We start from the raw sequence: 20,631 nt of genomic DNA on the forward strand, positions 1-20,631 counted from the left end.
CACCGACGAAAACTGAGATGCCTTGGCCCGGGGGCGGGGTATAGGAGAGGGACCCAGATGCATCCTGGGAGGCTGAAAACTTTAACTCTGTGGTGCCTGAAGACTGACGTCATCACCTATACCCCAAGGTATTCTGTGGATACCCTATGGACCCTGAAGTAGAAAAAAAAAAAAAATATATATATATATATACATACATACATACATACACATACACACATATCTCAGCATTTACCATCAGAAACATGCAGAGATTTGTTCCTAAACCTAGTGTTTCTGCTAGCCCACGGGCAGGGAATCCCCACGTGCTCCTGAAAAGGGGGTGTGGCTGACCAGGGAGGGGCATCTCTTGTGACACAGCCCCAATTCATTACACTTGGGGGCTTGCCCAGCAGTTACGGAGGTGTTAGGCTTCCCCCAAGCTCTCCCCTCACAGTTAATACAAGCCGGCATCTATTCACCCGAGTGTGATCGTTCATCACAACTTTTCCCATCCGAGGGACACTGCGGCCCGTGGGTGGGGAAGGCACGGGGCAGGCTGTTTCAGCACCCTGCTAAAACAGTCTAGTGGGAACACAGGATTATGGGTTTCTCAAAGTTACAGAACACACGAGGATTTGTGCAGAAGTGAAGGCATAACTACAGCTTTCTATATTATATCCAAACTGCATTTAACAAGATGTTATGTACCTTTACTATATCCCCACAAATTATGTATACCGACTTAACCATTCACATTGCATTTGCCTGGAATCCAAGTGCAATACATTTCTTATTAACAGGAGAAGTGACATCAGCCCCATTACTTTAGTGAACAATTAGCCCACGCAATAATCTAACATTGAAACGATCGGTGACCTAAATGTGTCACAAAAGTCTCACGTGAAGGCTTAGAGGAAGGCACCTACCTTGATCAGTGCCCGCTTAGTCAGTTTCTGATTAACTTCTGGTTTATTCAGAATATTCTTTGCTCGGTTCGCGTATTCCAAAGTGCTCACCGTTTCCTGTCAAGAAAGCAGTTTTTTTGTTTTAAATAGAAAATATTTGGCAGGGAAACGGTACTGAGCTCTGTCTTTAACTACATTCAAAGTTCTCATTTGTTATATTATACAGTACATACAAAAACACATCTTTCAGAGGTGTTGCAGAAAGGATAAGAATTTACACATTTGCAATGTCCCTAAAACAGACAATATTCACATGACCAAAAACTGCACCTCAGATTCATGGGCTATATGCTCAATTATATACAGAGTACATTTATATACAAGTTTCCATGTGGAAAGTTAGAGGGGTTTTCCCCCTGTCAGATGACCTATTTATTGGGTTGTACATGTCCTCTTTCCCTTGGACACAACACAGCTCTGCTATTTTTATCCATCTAGAGCAGCCCTGTGTCATTGCAAAGGTCTATGGGAGAAAAAAATAAAAATATATGGATGCTGTAAAGAGCTGAAGAGCGAATATAGAAGCTAGAAGGAGAATGCCATTTATTTAGTAAACACAAAAAAATTTAAAAAATAAAGACCCATTTCCATCATTGGCTTTTCTCTCTGGAGAGTCTAATTTCAATGCTGGGATTCATCAATGTTTTTACAACTTCCCTGTATACAAGTTGACTAATACATGCCATTCTTCAATATGGTCTTCTGTAGGAGCTCATCATATTACTATGAGTTACCTCTCAAATGAATAAACTCCCAACAAGAAGATTGAAAAGAATAAATAAAATAAAACAACCAGTCTTCCAACTAGATTACCTCCAGATTAATTGAGGCTGGAGAAACAGTGGCAATGATCGATGTTTTTGTTCTTCCTCCGAGGGAGTCCTGCAGGATCCTTGTGAGCTTAGACTCTCTGTACGGGATGTGTGGGGCCCTCTCCACCAGGGCAGTGATCACCCGTCCCAATGTCAGCAGAGACTGGTTGATATTTCCAGCTTCACGGGCTCTCTTGTCCACAGCCCCCGAGCGGCCAATGTTCTCACTGCCAGCCAAATCTACCTGAGAGAAGGGCACATGAACACAAGTCAAGAGAAGAGTCACAAATTTATTCCACGCATAGGGACACCTCCGATTGTAAAAGGTAAAACGCTTAACGTTTACTTTATTAGTTTTAGGGCACATTAAAATAACATATTTGCTTTCCACAGCAGTAGTTCAGTATAATAACCCAAAGCCAATATTAAGAGACATGTACCAAATACTATGCAACAGAACCTTACCAAATTCAGCTTCCCAATTTTAACCAGCTCTTCACCATCAACTGTGGTTTCTTTCATGTGGATTGTGACCGAAAACACGGAATGGGAACGGCTGCAGAGAGGAAAATAAATTTAAATAAAACAAATTATTTCTGTACATATAGTTTGAAAATGAAACCCCCCCCCCCCCCCCTTCAAAACACAACATACAGTAAATACGCATCGTCAGCTCAAGAGGCAAATGATAACAAGAGATATGGTAAGAACTTACCTTTGTTATCTCTGTTTCTACGAAGTCCATAGGGTCCACAGGGTTGACCTTGGGGTATAGGTTGGGAACCAAATCCGGGCACCACGCAGTTAAAGGTTTTAGCTCCCAGGATGCACTGGGTCCACTCTCCCTATAACCCCACCCCCAAGCCAGAGGCACCTCAGTTTGTAAGTAGCCAAAGGCCGGAGGAGGAGAGAAAAAGAGAGAAAACTGGAACACTCAGTAACCATACTCACAGAAATGGGAGACGGAAAACCGGTGACCAGCCACACAGCCCATATGAAGCCAGGTGCGTCAGGGCGGGCGCCCTGTGGACCCTATGGACTTCGTAGAAACAGAGATAACAAAGGTAAGTTCTTACCATATCTCTTGTTTTCTACTTCAGGGTCCATAGGTGGTCCACAGGGTTGACCTTGGGGATGTCCCAAAGCAGTTCAACCAAGGGTGGGGACGCTCCTGTGCTGAGAGGAGAATCCGTCGCCAAAAAGGAAGCATCCTGAGAGGCAAAGGAAACAAATGCCTAGAACCTTAAAAAGGTGTGGACAGAAGACCACGTGGCCACCTAGTAAGGCAAAACAGCCGAGGCGCCACAGTGAGCCGCCCACGAGGGTTACATGGCCCGAGAAAAAACAAGCATCAACAATAGAAAGGCCTACCCATGGGTAGACCCCTGAGGAAGACCTACGAGGCCATCCAGCCAACATTTGGTTATAGGCCGGCCATTCTTTCCTGTGAAAACCAGAAATCTCAGACCACCAATAAGGAGTCCGATTTCCGTAAGGAACCTGAACGGATCACATAAATCCAAAGAGGCCGGACCACAGTCAATGAGGCCACACCAGCCGAGAGGACTGGGGACTGAATGGTCGTACCCTAAGTTCCAGAATAATATGGAACCTAAAAACCACTAAGAAGAAACACAGGGCGAGAGCAACTCACACCCTGACATGATGCCCTCCCGAAGAGGGAGCCACATGAGAACGCTCCCAATTCAGACACTCTCCTGGTTGATATAAACACCCTGAGAGAAAGAGAGAGCCTAAGCAATAGACCCTGTAATGGCTATCACAACCAGCGGTTCCATTGACTGTCCCCGGAGGGAACAAAGAACCACTACTAACTCCCAAGGAGTCCCTAGGGAGGACAAATGGAGGCATAATCCAGAAAACACTCCAAAGGATGAACTGGATACCAGAGTGGAGCAATTCCATATCTTAACCAAACTGACAGTGTAGAGATCCGCACTGTCAGGAAGACCAGGCCGAGGGTGAAACCCAAGCCAGCCGGAAGGAATGCCAGAATATCTGGAAATCCTGGACACCAGAGGATTGTATCGACAGGTACAATACCATAATATTTATGGCTGCCACAGTTTGTGGTAGGTCCCAGCAAAAGCTGATCCATGTGCTCTAATCATTCCAACGATGACAAAGCCAGGGAAGCCGTAAGACCACTGTAGGGACAAAGTCAAAGACAAACGACCCAGGTCCAAGGCAAAACCAAGGACCCTGAGACAACAGGCCCGGGCAGCGAAGCATCAGGAATGGAGTATCGATGGAGAGACTCCGAAAATCCAAGTACCCCTTACATCTGGGGCAATCAGGAGCCACCAGCAGGAAAGCATCTCCGTCTCAATTGAAACACTTCCAAAGACCTCGAGGAAGAAGGGAGACCGGGGAACACAGGTACACAAAGTGGAAGGACCACTTCACCGACAAAGTCGCTGAAGGTTGCTTCAGAATCCCCAGAGCTGGACTGTAACACCATAGTGTGATAAAGTCAGAAGGCCATGAGGGTCACCTCAGGGGGGCCCCCCCTGCTCACCAGGAGATGAAACCTCTCTTGGGGAAGAGACTAGTCCCCGGGATGCACGTCGTGACGGCTGAGGACTCCCGCTTCCCAATGGAGAGCTCCTGAAATGAACGCTGCCGAGATGGTCGGGAGGAGACCCTCGGACTATGTCCGAATATGTGACATACCTGTCATTGCCACCCAACGAACAGTGTTGCTAAAAAGGAAGCCACTGTCCTGACCCTGTCGGACTGGACCTTTTCAGGTTCACCGGGAAACAAGAGTTATGCCAGAGCAAGTTAATTGACAGGGTGGAATCGACAGACGTCCAACTGCACTGAAAAGGATGCGAACCAGACACTGTCCATAGCAAAGAATACCCTGGACGAGATGGCCATTGCCACCCGGACAGGGACCGACTTGCCTCCGGAGAGAGCATCATCGTTTGAACAGTGGTCCGACAGAAAAAACTCGTTCCATCTGGAGATGAGCCAATTATTGAAAGGCCTGGAATGGAACTGAGCCCATTCCACCCTTCCAAAGGCAGACACTGAATATTTGACCATGCATCCCAGAGTGTAAAGACATATGTCGACTGCGTAGACAACCATGTACTCCTAATGGAAGAGTGGAGATTCCGTCTTACGCCAGAAGAATTCTCAGATTCTGAGAATCCAGCAGGGATCCTAGATGAAGAATACCCAGAGAGGGATGCAGGGAGGACTTTTTCCCCGTTGATTAAACGTCTGCACCCTGAAGAAGCCACAGTCATCCTGACCTGGCTGTAAAGTACCCCGGTGATCCCGCTAAGAGCAGGAGGCCGTCCAGGTACAGGAGCATTGGGATATACTGAACAGGAGAACTGTCAGAAAATCCAAAACACTGGTAAACCCCTGTGGGGCTGAGGACAGTCCCAACAGGCAGAGCCCGAAAAATTGTAAGTGTTGCTGTGATACAGCAAACCTCAGCCCATGCTGAGGAAAGGTCTCTGTAAGTACCCGTAGGCACGCGTTCTGTATATCCAGTGATACCATAAAGTCCCCAGGTTCCAAACATCGTATGATGGAGCATAGGGATTTCCTCCTGAGCCCAGGTAGCTTTAGGAACTGGTTCAGGGAACTGAGACAGAGAATAGGCCAGAGAGGCCCATTCAGCCACCGCACCAGAAAGAAAACAGAACAACCAGTCCCTCACTAAGATAGTGGGGATGGCCTAATTAGCTCCGCTTACCGCAACAACTGCATAGCTTTCTGGATTTGTAAGGCCCTTGTAAAGAGGACGCCTGAGCAAAGAGAGGGCGTACCCTCCTACTCACGTAGCCACGGCAACCTGACACTAGTACCGGGCAAACTGAGAAAATCGGTATCTCCCAGTTGTAGGCCTGTCCCGTCAGGCTGAAGAGATATCCGTAGGTTCAGAAGCAGGATCGGCTGGCAGTACAGGCCTGCTCGGTACTGGATATGTCGGCCCTTGTAGATGCCGACAGTCTACGAAGAAACAGACCTTTAGGCTGACCCAAAGGACAAAAAGACTTAACAGACTTAGTCTGAGGCCTTGTAGTGGGCATAGCTGAAAGCGGTAAACTTGTCGTTAGTAATACTGCCAATGTTACTACAATCTTGTCAAGGTCAGGACCAAACAAGATCTACCCTAAAGATGGTATCTGCACCTCTGCATTCCCAGAGCGCAGCCATAGGGTATTACGGAGGATACAGTCACAGCCGGAACTCTGAAAGTTAGGAGACTGGAATCCAATATAGGCATTTCCACCTATGACAACTGCATATATTACGTGAGCGACCAAATACATTTGAACCCCCGACGTGTTGGAGGGGAAAAAACGTTACAAATGCATCAGCCCAATATGCAATAGTATTAACCAACCATGCTATAGCCATAGTAGGATGGGTAACAACCCCTGAAAGCAAGTACCGTATATACTCGAGTATAAGTCGACCCGAATATAAGCCGAGGTACCTACTTTTACCCAAAAAAACTGGGAAAACTTACTGACTCGAGTATAAGCCTAGTGTGGGAAATGGCAACAGCTGGTAGTGCCCCCAGTAGTAATTCCCCCTGGTTGTGCCCCCAGTAGTAATCCTCCCCTGGTAGTACCCCCAGTAGTAATCCCACCTTTTAGTGCCCCCTGTAGTAATCCCCCCTTTTAGTGCCCCCTGTAGTAATCCCCCCCTGTAGTAATCCCCCCCCTGCTAGTGCCCCCTGTAGTAATCCCCCCCTGGTAGTTCCCCCAGTGGTATTCCCCCCTTTTAGTGCCCCCTGTAGTAATCGCCCCCTGATAATGCCCCCTGGTAGTGCCCCCTGCAGTCATCGCCCCCTGGTAGAGAGAGATGTGATAATAAAAAAAAAAAAAAAAACACTTACCTGAAACTCCCGCTCATGGTCCCGCCGCTGTCCGCTCCTCCGGCCGCTTTGCATGGGAGAGACGTCGTCATGACGACGTGTCTCCCATCACCCACTGCGGGAGCCGGAAGATGGCTCCCGCAGTGGGAGCAGCAGCAGCCGCTGAGAGTCTGACAGACTCTCAGCGGCTGCTGATTACAGCAAACACATAGCTGCCGGCTCTGGCGGCTGTGTGTTTGGCAGTGTGTAGCGCTGACCGAACTCCGTCCGGTCAGCGCTACACTTGACTCGAGTATAAGCCGAGGGGGACTTTTTCAGCACATTTTTTGTGCTGAAAAACTCGGCTTATACTCGAGTATATACGGTATACTGATTTCAGGCAGAGTTACCACCTACGGATCCGAAGAATCCGACCACGCAGGAATGGGAGGCGTAGTAACGTCCGTAACCAGACGAGTAACGCGCCCATCCACCCCAGGAGGGGCTCGTGATGACCCTCAGGGAATTTGGGACAGGAGGCCAAACACTGTTGTAACACCTCCTATCTGGCAACAGCCAGAGTCCCGCCATGCGATCCACCCGCTAGTCAGCACCAGGGAACCCGAAGGCATGCAAGACTGAGGGTGTATGATACATGTGCAGGTCAACATTCAATCTAACCAGAATGGACCTGCTACCAGCCCTAAAGCAGGGATAATAATACCTGAAATAGGTTTCCCCCCGTGTAAGAGGGAAAGAGCCCAAAACAGTATCCAGTTCACGGCAGAGCCAACTGGGAAGTAACCACAGGGCGTCAACCACGCCAATTAGCGTTTCGTAGAAAACGACATCCACCCAGGGTGGCTGTTGTGGTAATCCCTGCAAGGGGAATGACAGACTATTGTGGCACCAGGGGGAATTCATGTACTGCGAAAAACTCCTGCAGGGAGCGGTAGTCTGTGTCACAGGGGAAGAGTGCAAGAAACTGCGAGATACCCTGAGATGAAAAGGGCAGTACGGTGAAGTAACCCCAAGTGAGCTACAACAATGGGGCCCGCCCGGCGATCCGCAATTGAGAGGATCCCGAAAAAACAAACCGCCCAAGGGGGTCGTGAAAGAGGCCGGCACCAGATGACGCCACATACAGAACCCTTTATGAGTCAAATCCTCCGCACTAACACCTGCAGCACATGACCTGCAGGATAGTAAAAATGGGTGCAGTATAACGCTCTATCTCCTGGTCAGACATATCTGACCAACCCTCTTGGCGGAAATATTAAGCAGCGCTATACTGGTCCTGACTGATGCCAAAAATTAGCTGCAGGGACCCATTTTCAGCGTATGCAACACACAGTTCCATCTAAAATATGGCAACATGCAGCACGCAACAGTATGTGACAAACCTCACAAATATTAACAAGTATATAAATGTGAGGTCCCAGAACCACCCTAAGTACAGCTGTATTAGGGCAGATAAAGAAAAGGGATAGATATACACTGACAGGTGAGAGAATAAAGTACAGACAGTCAGCACTAGCATAAGTCACATAAAATGCAGATATACATACATATACATACATATACATACATATACATATATATATATATATATATACACACACACACACACACACACACACATATATATATATATATACACACATAAGCATGACATACAATATGCTGCATTATGTCACTGCATTCAACTTACCCAGATTCAGTGTCTGGGAAGGCTACAGCGCTGTGTACACTGACCTGATGGTGAGGTACGCAGGGAGACTGGACCAACTGCCATCTCCAGAGATTTCTGCTGCACCACAGAGATAAAATGGCCGCTGGAGACCTCAGAGGAAGCGTGGCCCTCGGAGGAAACAGCTCAGCGACGCCAGACTATAGATACTGAAAGGCGCGCTGAGCTGAGGGGAGGAGCCGCTGTAACAGGGAAGGCTGCCTCCCCTGGCCGGCTATTAACCCCCGGGACACCGGCTCCCTGCACCGATCATTAAGTCCCTGGTGGTCTAGTGGACACACGGGGTATGGGGGGCCCGCCACCACTGCCGGCGCCTCCGGTCTGTCCCCTGAGACCGGAGGCACAGGACTGCATTTGAAATGCGCGGATCATCGCAAGCGGTGACCCGCGCCTTACCTGCTCCCCGTGAATCCGGCAGCAGTCCTGGGCGCCCGCAGAGTCGGGCTAGTACAGACTCTGAGGTCCCGCTGAGATCCCCAGATCTGTACTGGCGTCTCAGCGCCAGCGGGGTGACGGAGCGGCAGCTTAGACGTCCTATGGACAGTCCGACCCTGCCGCTCTGAAGAGTCCAAAGTCCTTAGAAAAAGCTTTGGGCCTGATTCAGACCCACTCGCGAGCGGCTGTCCGCTCGCAAGTGGGTCGATGTTATGCACTGAGCATGCGCACGACGGAGGGAGCTCCGTCGTGCGCATGCGCCAGACGCGACGAGCGAAGGAAAGTCCTTCGCTCGTTGTGTCCGATCAAAGGGGGCGTGCTGTCAATGTTGATTGACAGCACGCCCCCTTTGGTGGGCGTGCCGGGGGCGTGCCTCCCTGACGGGGGCGTTCCCACGGGAACGCCTCCCGTCAGAAGCCGGCCCACTGACATCACTAGTGATGTCAGTGGGAGTGATTTTGGCTCTGATAGAGCCAAAATCACTCCGGAGCTTGCGGTTGAAAACCTCAACCGCAGGCTCCGGCTCGCAATTTCGATGGTCGCGATGGTCTCGACCATCGCGGCCATCACAAAGCACGCTCGTATAGCCTGTGGGTGGTGACCCACAGCTATACGAGCGTCCAGGAGGACGCTCCATGAAAATGGAGCCCGGCCCTCATTCAGAGCGTGCGCTCTGCTCAGAGCGTACGGCTCTGAATGAGGGCCTTTGTCCCTAAAAAAATAAAAGAAAGCTTAGGGGCTGCTAATCAGCTCCCCCTGCGCTAACAGTGACCCGACTCCGGCCGGGCACCAACTGAAACTGAGGTGCCTCTGGCTTGGGGGTGGGGTTATAGGGAGAGTGGACCCAGTGCATCCTGGGAGCTAAAAGCTTTAACTGCGTGGTGCCCGGATTTGGTTCCCAACCTATACTCCAAGGTCAACCCTGTGGACCCCCTATGGACCCTGAAGTAGAAACTTAATTTAAAAGAAAGAAAGGGGGTGGAGCATATATGATAGAGATGTAATAAGACTGTATGGTATTGCCAAGATGCACACTCAACCTTCACATATGAAATATGCAAGTCTACAAACCTAGAGTAAGCATTCATTAGGGTGGACGCTGTAGTCCTCTTGGCTGCCCCCCTTTCCAAGATATGATAAACTTCATCCTTGTTGTGTACGGTCACTTCTTCCAGTCCCTTGATTATAACTCCTCTCTGTAAGAGAATTAGATTAGTTGTAGTTTCCACTGTAAAGCTCACCGTACCAAGTGAAAAGAGTCATAGCATAGACTGACAATATTTATGATAAACACAAACTAGCAATACATGAAGATAACGTCATATCATTGAAGCAGCGTCTCTGATGTCACTTCCTACCAGTAGCAGATGTCATAAGCGGCCAGCTCATGAATACTTTTTCAGCTCAGAGTGCCTGCATCTACTGTTTGTGTAGGAAGTTACATTGCTGAGATGGGAAACCTGAAACTCCTCAGACAACAACAAATCTCACAGAAATTGCTTAAAGTTGTAGATCAGCTAACAGAGGCCGGTGCAGTGTTATTGCAACGTGGTTTTACAAATGCATGTTTTCACACTGCGCTTGCAGAGTCACGTACTCAAGTGCATCTCTATTTGGAGGGTGGAGGGACATAATTGGGTGGTAGAGCATTCTGGTGTAGGCTAAGTACAGAGAGGGCACTTCAAGGCCGCTTGCTCCATAGATAGGGCTGGTGCAAGTGTGCAGTGATAATGAGGGCTATAAAACCAAGGGATATATTCAGGAAGTGGCCCCAAAATTTAAAGAGTCACTAACAAGTTAAATACGTGCCAGACTGTGCACTTAATATTTGCGCTGCTATAAAATTTTGAGGCATAAACTGACACTTTACATTCATGAGTAAGGGAGATCCTGAGGAGAGTTGCGAACAAATTAGAACATTGTGGAATCACATTTCGTTCTGTGTATGGAACGCGGGAGCAATTACAGCCAACGTGCTCAAATAAGAATAGTCACCTAAATGTTTATCTTGCCGTGCTGACATATTTAAATGAAAACAAGGGAAAAACATGTACAAGCGCACAAAGGAAGAATCACCTTGTTCCGGGGATCATCAAACATTTGCAGTCTCTCACTGACATCCGGAGCTGGACTTAGAAGATCAAACAACTCCTCATTGTAGATTTCCAGCAGAGAGACTTTCACTGAGAACTCGGTGCCATTCTCAGACAGCTTTTCAAATATCTGATGAAGTGTCCGGGGAATGACACCTGCTAGAGGGTCCTGTGAAGAAGAGGCATTGTATTTGTATTTCTTTCATTATTACTGCGTGACCCAGGCAACAACTCCACCAATCAGCTCTTTCTGGGCAGCGCTGACTGACACGGAACTAACCTGGGAGGGTACAATCATTTCTACTAGCAGTGTGTCATTAACAAACCATCTAGTGGATTACCATCAATAGAGACAATAAATAGAAATACGTGAATTTCATTTGGTCTATTATATTAATCAGTCTTCCACGTCAGCCATCCACATAGTTACATGAATGATGCTTTATGTAAAACCATCTGAGAAAACATACCTGCTCCCAAGTAAACTCCTCATCCGCGGACCTTTCCCCCTCCATAGTGAATGTTTTTCCTGTGCCAGTCTGTCCATACCTAGAGAATAATAACTATGTAATGTATAATGCAATATATGCCGATGGAATTCACTGTAAAGTCTACCACCTGTACAAGGATGGTTGCATTACAATATAAAACCATAAACAGACAAATCCATACAAAGTCATTTTGTTTCCCCCCAACAGAACCAGTCGCTCAGAGCGGTATTACCATCTCCTAAAAAAGTGTGCCCATTTATAAAGAGTGATAACCAAAAATAATCAAATACTCACGCAAAAACAGTACAGTTATATCCCATAATAACTTCATCCAAGATCGGACACACAACACTCCTATATACTTCAATTTGTTTGGCAGATGGGCCAAATACCTGTAGGAACAAGCAAAGGAAAACACATCAGAATATTGCAGCATTTTCCAGGGAGGGCACTGGGGGAAGTACAAGGATATAGTTTATTATTAGAATTTTTTTTTTTAAAGCAGGACACACAGGTTATATGTAATGTATAAAGAATTTAAAGAGTATATAAATGTGTTTTGTTTTTTTTAAATCACTTTCCAGCAGTCTGAATAAAAAATTTAAAAGAAGAAGATGGATGGATAGTTAGTAGTAGGATAGGAGGGGTAGGGCGAGGAGATCTGAGAGTGCAAAGCATATCGTGACATCCTACTTTGTTGATGTAGCACAAGGATTATCTTGTACCAAATGTATAAACGAGGATTGCGGGACTTCCTGTTAAATCATTTTCATCACTGCTGCGAATGGACACAGACTTTGGGTTGTGCTTCACTCATAGGAGAATGGGTAAAAAAAAAGAAAACGGGCCCTTTTCATTAACCCAAGCGGACAATTAACCCAGCAAGACGACAAGCAAAGGAACAGAGTAAGGCAAATCTTATTTCTGGGAGGGTTTATCAGTGCCCTTTTTATAGCCACAATGAGTGATTTGATGCCAAGTACCAAATCCCCCTTTTCTGTTGGCAGTAGGGACACGGATGGTGAGATGTCCCAAGTCTCAGTCAGAATGTTATGGGCCAAAACTATGTCAATGATTAAACGGTTGACAATATTGAGCTATAGGAAGGGACTTTATAAATATTTTAGCAGCCTGTCCCAAAACAGTCACATTCTCATTTTACCTGATGTCTCCTTCATATTCTCTCAAGGCCATCCAAACACCAAACTAGTCTAATACATATATCAGTAGTATAAGTATGTGGAAGCTTGAGCTTCAGGAAATAAGGTGCGTACAGTCCTTCAAATTCTTATGAAAGCTCATGACAGTTTGATTTTGGGATGGGTTTCAGTACAAATCGCACCGACTTATTTAGCATCCCCTGCCAAGGTAAATAGGCAGGTAATGCCATACACACAGAGCCTGTGGCCGACTCGCACACAAAGCAGCAGCTTCTGCTATATCAGTGGATCCGCGGGATATTCAGCATTGCATGTAACTGAGCCATATCTCCACTTTTGGCTAAATGGGTGTAGCTGGGCAGAAAACGTCTTTGGGGTGTAGGATGCGTGTGCAATGTAGATGGAGTAGCGCACGAGCTGGCCGATCTCAGATGGATCTTTTGCAGAAGGATAGGGCTGGTGCAATGCGTGCTTGTAATGACGGCTACTTTCACAAGTAGATGTATAGGACGGCGAGGATGCAGGAGTATAATACAGATGGAGATCGGCATCTATTTTTAAGCACGTGTACGACTCAGACTGTACAAGGAACCAGACCTGCACTGGCTCAGGTATACGATGGAGGGGGGAGCATCAGCAGCTGGGTTTCCAGACTAGGAGTAATGAATGTAGCTCAGTAAGGGGTACTGATGATGTAGCACGGTAAGGGGTCCTGCTGTCCAGCATATTATTTTGACGTCTGGAACAGACATATCTGTGTTAAAGCGAACTGGTTCTTGTGTTTGACAGGAATTCCAGAGAAGCAGCCATGCAAACACCCTAGAAAGGAAAAAAGAAAAAAAACAACACACACACCCAACTAGAAACAGCGTATTACCCTACTGACCTCACTTGCCACATGTTAGGCTAACTAAAGAGCAATGCAAAAACTCTTGACTGCAAACAATAGTTATGAACTCCATGGAACTAATGAGTAACATACCTATGACAGTTTACATGCATCATTTCCCAGCATAAGCATATGGTAATATCAGGAGGTAAGGGGTATAAAAAGGAAAAAAAAAAACAGACTTTACTTCCAAATTCTCTCTAATTTTTGCTAGAGTAGATTTCTTTAAAAAAATTGGGTGAAATTTGCATAACCCTAACCTCCTCCTGATGGTGCCTATTGACTGTCAACCTTTTTATCGATCTTTATACCACACTCAGATTTACTGGTACTAGATAATGAGAGCAGTCTAGAGCTCTAGGGTCATTGAGATTTCAGTCTTGTCCCTAAATTAACAGTTTTACACTATACCGGACCTGGACCATTTACTTATGAGACAACATTACACTAAGCTCTTTCACTAAGGCAGTGGTTCCCAAACTGTGCGCTGCGGCCCCCTGGGGTGCCTCGGGACACTTACAGGGGTGCCTCACGTTGGTGGTCCAGCACCAAGTCAAATTGTCTATGTTCAATGTACTGTAAATATGTGGACAAACAGAAGAGCAAACCTGTCCACCACCACATAACTGAGCATAAGGATGACAGGTGAGCACAATTTATGGCACTGTACTACTTCACTACATTTGTTTCTGAATTTCTCAACAAACAACTTTTGGCTTAGGTGTGCCGTGAGAACAATGCTGATACTCTAGGGTATCGCGATTCAAAAAAAGTTTGGAAACCTCTACACTAAGGCATAGTATAGATTTAGCTTAATTTTAATGTAGATTTGTGGAACAAACATAGCGTGGCCACTTACCATATCAAACATGTAGTTTTTCTTCCCCAGTTTGTCATTTATTCCCCCAGTTCGGACCAAAACTTCTTTCCGTTGAGTGTCAAACTCTAACACTGAATGGGAGTTCGCCTTGCGCTCTAACTGATTGAAAGGCCTGAGAGGAGTAAGAAAAAAAGAAAAAAAAAAAAAGAAAAAGTTTTCAGCTACTTATTGATACATACATCTGTTTAAGTCACCTTAGACCAACTCACAGGGAAAATAGAGCCCATTTTAAAAGTGGCACCAATTTTACAAGATAGGATGGAATTACAGCTGCTTTAAACTATAAATACTTCTTTAAAAGCCCTTTATAAGGCATCTAAATATTACGAGGCACTTTAAAAGGGAATACTTTTTTTGAAACATTGATTGAAAACAAATGAGTAATATTGTACTGTAGATCATATCATATACAACAAAATATAACAGTCAAGAATTGAATGACCACATAGAGAGAGAAATAAATTTGAAAAAAAAAAAAAAAAAAAGAGGCTCAAGAAAAAAAAAAGCCAAAAAAATATACATATATGTACATAGTGCACCTCCACATGGAAGGATGAAAGTAAATAATCTGAGTTATGGTATAACATACCTTAGATGACTCTTCGAGGTCCATAGAATCTACCTTGGGGTATGTAGTTGGAGAGATCCACTGCACCAAATAGCTACAGCTTTAAAGCTCCCAGCATGCACTGGTCCTCCTCCCAATATACCCCGCCTCCAGCCATTCAGTTTGTAAGCAAGCCTAGCGGCAAGAGACGGAAAGTGGAGAAGGAAGTACAATGTACCAAAGAAACACAACATACGAAGAGGGAATCAGTGATACAAAAAAAGCAAAAGAACAGATCCCAACTGAGGCCAGGTGCTTCAGAGTAGGTGCTCTGTAGATCCTATGGACCTCGAAGGAAAAGTTATCTAGTATCCTGGGAGGCAAAAGTATAAAAGCATAGAATTTTATAAAGGTATGGACAGAAGACCAAGTGGCTGCCCTGCACAGCTGTTCAGCTGAGGTGCCAGGTCTAACCTCCCACGACGGTCTGACAGAGTAGAATGTGCTGTCACCTTGTTATGAACAGGGGAGATCGGAATGGGTATGAATGGGTTCGATTCCCGTCAGCGGCAGCCCAACAGGAGCAGAGTGCGACGCAGCAGAAGCCCGACAGCGCTGGAAATCCTGATCGTGGATAGGCAAGTATCCACTAACCTAACCCTAACCCTCCTTAAGGGTGCTTAACCCTAACTTCCCCCCCAAGTGCCTAACCCTAACCACCCCCTTCCCCTCTGCCTAAACCTAAGTCCCCCGGGGGGGTGCCTAACCGTAAGTCGCCCCCCCGGGGGTGCCTAACCCTCCCTCCCCCTAGCCTAACACTAACCCTCCCGGGGGGGGGGGGTGCCTAACCCTAAGTCCCCCCCCGGGAGCCCTAAACCTAACCCTCCCCACCGCGGCGCCCGGCATCACTACGATAGTGATGCCGGGCGCCGGTCTCCCGGTGTCGGGGAAATGCGGGCATCTACATCTAGACGCCCGGCATTTCACCCTTGTCGGGATAAGATAGTCGGGAAGTCGGCTGCCGGTATATAGGCAGTCGGCTTCCCGATTGCTTCCCGGGGAGATCAGCCTGTATATAGACTTGAGAAATAGTCGTATGCAGCCAGCGAGCCAAAGTCTGTTTGTTAGCTGCCCATCCTCGTTTGTGAAACCCATATAACACAAAGAGCTAATCTGATTGTCTGATGGAGCCGGTACGATCCACATCCAGGAAAGCTTCACCTGTAGACAGGTTTGAAGACTGAAAAGCCAGGACTAAAATTTCCTCATTTATGCGGAAACTGGATACTACCTTTGGAAGGTAACCCGCATTAGTATGTAGGACAGCTCTATTTTGATGAAAAATCAAATATGGAGAACAGCATGACAGTGCTGCCAAGTCAGAAACTCTACGAGCTGAGGAGATAGCGAGGCGAAAAAGTGTCTTTGCTGTCAGTCATTTTAAGTCCACCTTATCCAAAGGGTTCAAAGGGGGGAGCTTGCAGCGCCCTGAGAACCAAGGATAAATCCCATGGTGCCACCAGAGGGACAAACGGAGGTTGCAGTCGTAGGATCCCCTGAAAAAAAAAAGTGTTCTTACATCTGCCAGCGGCACAAATCTGCGCTGGAACAAACCTGACAAAGCAGAAACATGAACCCTCAAGGTAGCCAGGCGCAGACCTAAGTCTAACGTGAAAACCTTAGGGTCATATTTTGTTTGGGTACACGAATGAAAATATGAATGCCAAAACCTGTGATAGATGCGGGGTGAAGCAGGCTCCCGTGCCCTAATCATCGTCTGGATCATAGAAGCAGAGAAACCTTTGGCCTTTAAGACGGCAGCCTTAATAGCCACGCCATTTCCAGATATAGGCAGGGATCCTGCACTAGCAAATCCGGTCAGAGACAGTGGCCTGTCTATAGACAGACATGTCAGATTGGAAAACCAATGTCTCCTGGGCCAGGCAGCATGCCGCCTTCCTGCTTGAACTTTCTGACGACACTTGGGAGGAGGGATATCTGTGTAAACAAGTATGCCAACATGAAGTTCCACCTCACCGACAGAGCGTCCACGAAGGCAGCTGAGGGGTCCCTCGTTCTGGAGCCGTACCTGGGGACCATGTGGTTGTGGTGTGACGCCATGAGGTCTACATCTGGTAGTTCCCACCTGTCCAACAGGAGTTGAAAAGTCCGGATGAAGAGCCTCCGGCGTGTATGTCCTGACGACTTAGGAAGCCTACTTCCCAGCTGAGGACTCCTGGAATGAATTTTGCTGAGATTGCTGGAAGATGGCATTCTGCCCACAGCAGATTGTTCACCACTTCTCTCATGGCTGCCGGACTTAGAGTGCCTCCTTGATGGTTGATGTAGGCCACTGTAGTCGCGTTGTTGGACTGAATCTGGACAGGCCTGCCGTGAAAAAGGTCCTGCGCCAGACCTAGCGCTCTGTGCACTGCACAAAGCTCAAAGATATTTATCGGTAGACGACTTTCCCCGAGTCGTCCACCTTTGCTGAGAGGTGCGACGCCCTGTCACCGCTCCCCATTCTCGCAGACTTGAATCTGCGGTGAGGAGTACCCAATCTAGGAGCTATAACTGATGACCCTTGTCTAAATGAGTAGTCTCCAGCCACCAAGCGAGGGAGAGCCAAACCTCTGGCGAGATGCGGATCATCTGAGACTTTATCCGATGATACTGACTATCCCAATGAGACAATCCATTGCTGCAGGGACCCAGAGTGAAACTGGGCATACGCCTCCATATCAAATATGGATACCATGGAGCCCAGCACCTGCATTCCCTTGTGAACTGACACTTTGTTTGCAGAGTAGACTGTGCACACGAGACTGTAGTGCCGCAATCTTGTCCTCTGGCCCAGAGTGACCACCAATGCCCCCAAGTGCACTTTCCGCTGAGTTTGAGAAAGAGGACTTTTTCCAATTTATTACTCAGCCGTGCTCCTGTAAGCAGACAATAGTCATCTGCAGATGACATTGTAACAACTCCTGTGATTGAGCTAATATCAGGAGGTCGTCCAAATATGGCAGTATCCTGACTCCTTGACGTCTGAGATGAGCAATCACCACTGCCATTATCTTGGTAAATACCCGAGGGGCTGTGGCCAGCCGAAGGGTAGCGCCTGAAATTGGTAATGTTGCTGATCTTCCGCCAATCTTCGAAATCTTTGGTGGTTCCATGCAATTAAAACATGCAGATATGCATCCTGCATGTCCAAGGAGACCATGAAATCTCCAGGCTCCATTGCCAGCATAATTGACCATAGGGTTTCCATACAGAATTTGGGCACCTGGATGAATCTGTTGAGAGACTTCAGATCAGGATAAGGCGATGTGACCAATTTGTTTCTGAACCAAAAACAAATTTGAACACCACCTTCCCTGTTGCCTCACAGGAATGGTGATCATGACTCCTGACCTCAGGAGGGCCCCAATAGACTCCCGGAAGGCCGAAGACCTGACCGGGTCTAAAGGTAGGGTTGTACCAACAAACCATTGAGGGGGATGCCTCAGGAACTTTATAGCATAACCTAGAGACCACCTCTCGAACCCATGCATCTGTCGTGGTCTGATGCCAAGCCTAAGAAAACTGTAGAAGTCGGCATCTAAAACTGAGACCCCCCCCCCCAAGGGGTAGGCCCGCTCCATCAGGCAGTGGGCTTACCGGCCGGCTTGGAAGCATGATGCTTGGCTGACCGGGACTTTCTGGTCTGCCGTCTCCTGTGGGAATTATCCTGTCTAGAGGAAGACTGTCCCTTTGCCCTACCTTGTGGGCAAAAGGACCGAGGTGACGACTGCCTATACTTAAGAGTAGTCATAGATGGCAACCCCGCAGATTTAGATGTCACTAGAGAAGACACTCATCCAGCTCTGTGGTCCGGACAGTACTTTCCCCACAAAAGGCAAGGTTTCTAGGGCCTTCTTGGAAACTGTATCCACCGTCCAGGTTTTAAGACAACGGATTCTTCGAGCTGCAACTGAAGCTGCCGATACCCTAAAAGCTAAGATACCTGCATCAATGACCGCTTCCCCCATATACATAGCTGCTTCTCGCATCTGACAGAGGGAATACAGCCGTTCTCTGCTGGCATTAGGAATGCTATCCTCCAGAGACTGTCTATCCTTCCATAGCCTGAGCTTCCCTGGCTACAGCCAAAGTTGGCCTGGTAATAGCTCCAGATAATGATAATACTGAATTTAAATAGTTATCAAGTTTTCTAATCTGTAGCCTCCTTCAACGAGGATGCCGCAGGAATGGGTAACGTTGAGCTCTTGATCAATCTGGTCGCATAAGCATCTACTGATGGTGGAACTTCCCATTTGCTACATTCACCATGAGCAAATGGATATCGAGAGGTTAAATTCCTTATATTATGGAAATGCTTATTTTGAGTAGACCATGCTTCAGACATGAGATTCGTCAGTTGCTCAGACTGAGGAAAATAATCTATAGCCACCTTTTGATGCCTAAAGATCGGAGTCTTAGCTTTCGGTGGCACCTCCTCATCCTCTATACTGAGGACAGATCTAACCGCTCTCACCAGAGAAGGGACATCCACAGAGGTTTGATGGTCTTCTTCCACTGAAACTAAGTATCATAGTTTGATGAGGAGGGTGGGTCAGAATCCTGAGGTAATGTGTGAAGAGAATCTCTCTTATGCCCCTGGTCTATCTGCCTGCACCACCTGCTGAGAGGCTATAGACAGCAGCATACTCTGATCAGAGTGAGCAGAAGAATCAAGCCAACAGGGATTCATAGGGGACATGTACATAGAAGGATGCAACTGCTGTGGGTATCCCACAGTAGGAGACAATATTGTGGTAGGAGCACGCGACGCTGCAACCTTATCCATCATATGCGACAAAACATCACCCAAGATGGCTCTTGTGTAGGTTCAGGTGTACCAGACAGGAAAGGTGGCTGTTAACAGGCACTACACAAACCATCCTGCACAAAATCCTGTTCAGACAGGACTGCCAAACAGGATTTACATGACTTGAGCACCAGAGGCTCACCCTTACCTTTACCCTCAAATATGCCAAATGTGTGATCGGTATAAGGTGTACAGTATAAATGCAATGTGATCCACTTCACATATGAAAAACCACACACACACACTTTTCAGAGGGATGTGGAGAAAGTGATAGATATACAGTTTTGAAAACAAAAGTGTGTATATACAGCAGCTAGCATGAAAGTCACATACAATGCATAAATACAAACATTGCTATTGCAAATTGACTCTGAATTAACTGACCATCCCGGCAGGGGTATTGGCAGGATATAGAGCACTATATACCAGACCCAGAGGAGAGGTATACAGGGAGACAGACCAGACCTCGAGACAACCCACCTGCAGCAGTACGCACAACTGAACCGCGAGCGTCTCACACACAAGGTGGTCAGAAGTAGCAACCCAGAGGCGGGAATCCGTAACCGGAAGCTGCGTTTGGGTCGGGGGAGGAGCTGCCAGGGGAGCGCCTCTCTCCCCATAGCTGCGATTTTGATGGCACGTGTACACTGGCCTCACAGTAGTAGATTCTAACTAGTGTGCTCTAGTGCGTCTACAACCCATCCCCGGCGACAGACGATATGGCCCCGGCCGCCTTAGTGAGCACACGTTACACGAGACCTCCACCCGCAGCCGCCTCTGGTGCATCTCCTACGCCGGAGACCTGGACTGCGTCGCGCACGATTCCCCTCACTTGGAAACGCTTACCTGCCATCTCTGTGAATCTTATCACAGTCTGGACCCCAGCAACGCCGCTAGCTAAGCCTCGCTGA

General features: G+C 47.3%; 1 protein-coding gene across 1 annotated transcript in view; it reads right to left on the reverse strand.

Annotated features, from left to right (window-relative positions):
* KIF11 (kinesin family member 11) overlaps positions 1-20,631 on the reverse strand; it is a 45,235-nt gene that overhangs the window by 16,324 nt on the left and 8,280 nt on the right. Inside the window, exons 3-10 of the mRNA XM_088476994.1 lie at positions 14,283-14,415; positions 11,669-11,766; positions 11,354-11,432; positions 10,867-11,052; positions 9,862-9,986; positions 2,225-2,315; positions 1,761-2,003; positions 909-1,004 (exon numbers count right to left, since the gene is read on the reverse strand). Of these exons, the coding sequence (XP_088333120.1) occupies positions 909-1,004; positions 1,761-2,003; positions 2,225-2,315; positions 9,862-9,986; positions 10,867-11,052; positions 11,354-11,432; positions 11,669-11,766; positions 14,283-14,415 (1,051 nt within the window). The remainder of the gene's footprint in view (positions 1-908; positions 1,005-1,760; positions 2,004-2,224; positions 2,316-9,861; positions 9,987-10,866; positions 11,053-11,353; positions 11,433-11,668; positions 11,767-14,282; positions 14,416-20,631) is intronic.

The sequence above is a fragment of the Taudactylus pleione genome, unplaced genomic scaffold (genome assembly GCF_031769625.1).
Source record: "Taudactylus pleione unplaced genomic scaffold, aTauple2 ptg000198l, whole genome shotgun sequence".
NCBI classification, from domain to species: domain Eukaryota; kingdom Metazoa; phylum Chordata; class Amphibia; order Anura; family Myobatrachidae; genus Taudactylus; species Taudactylus pleione.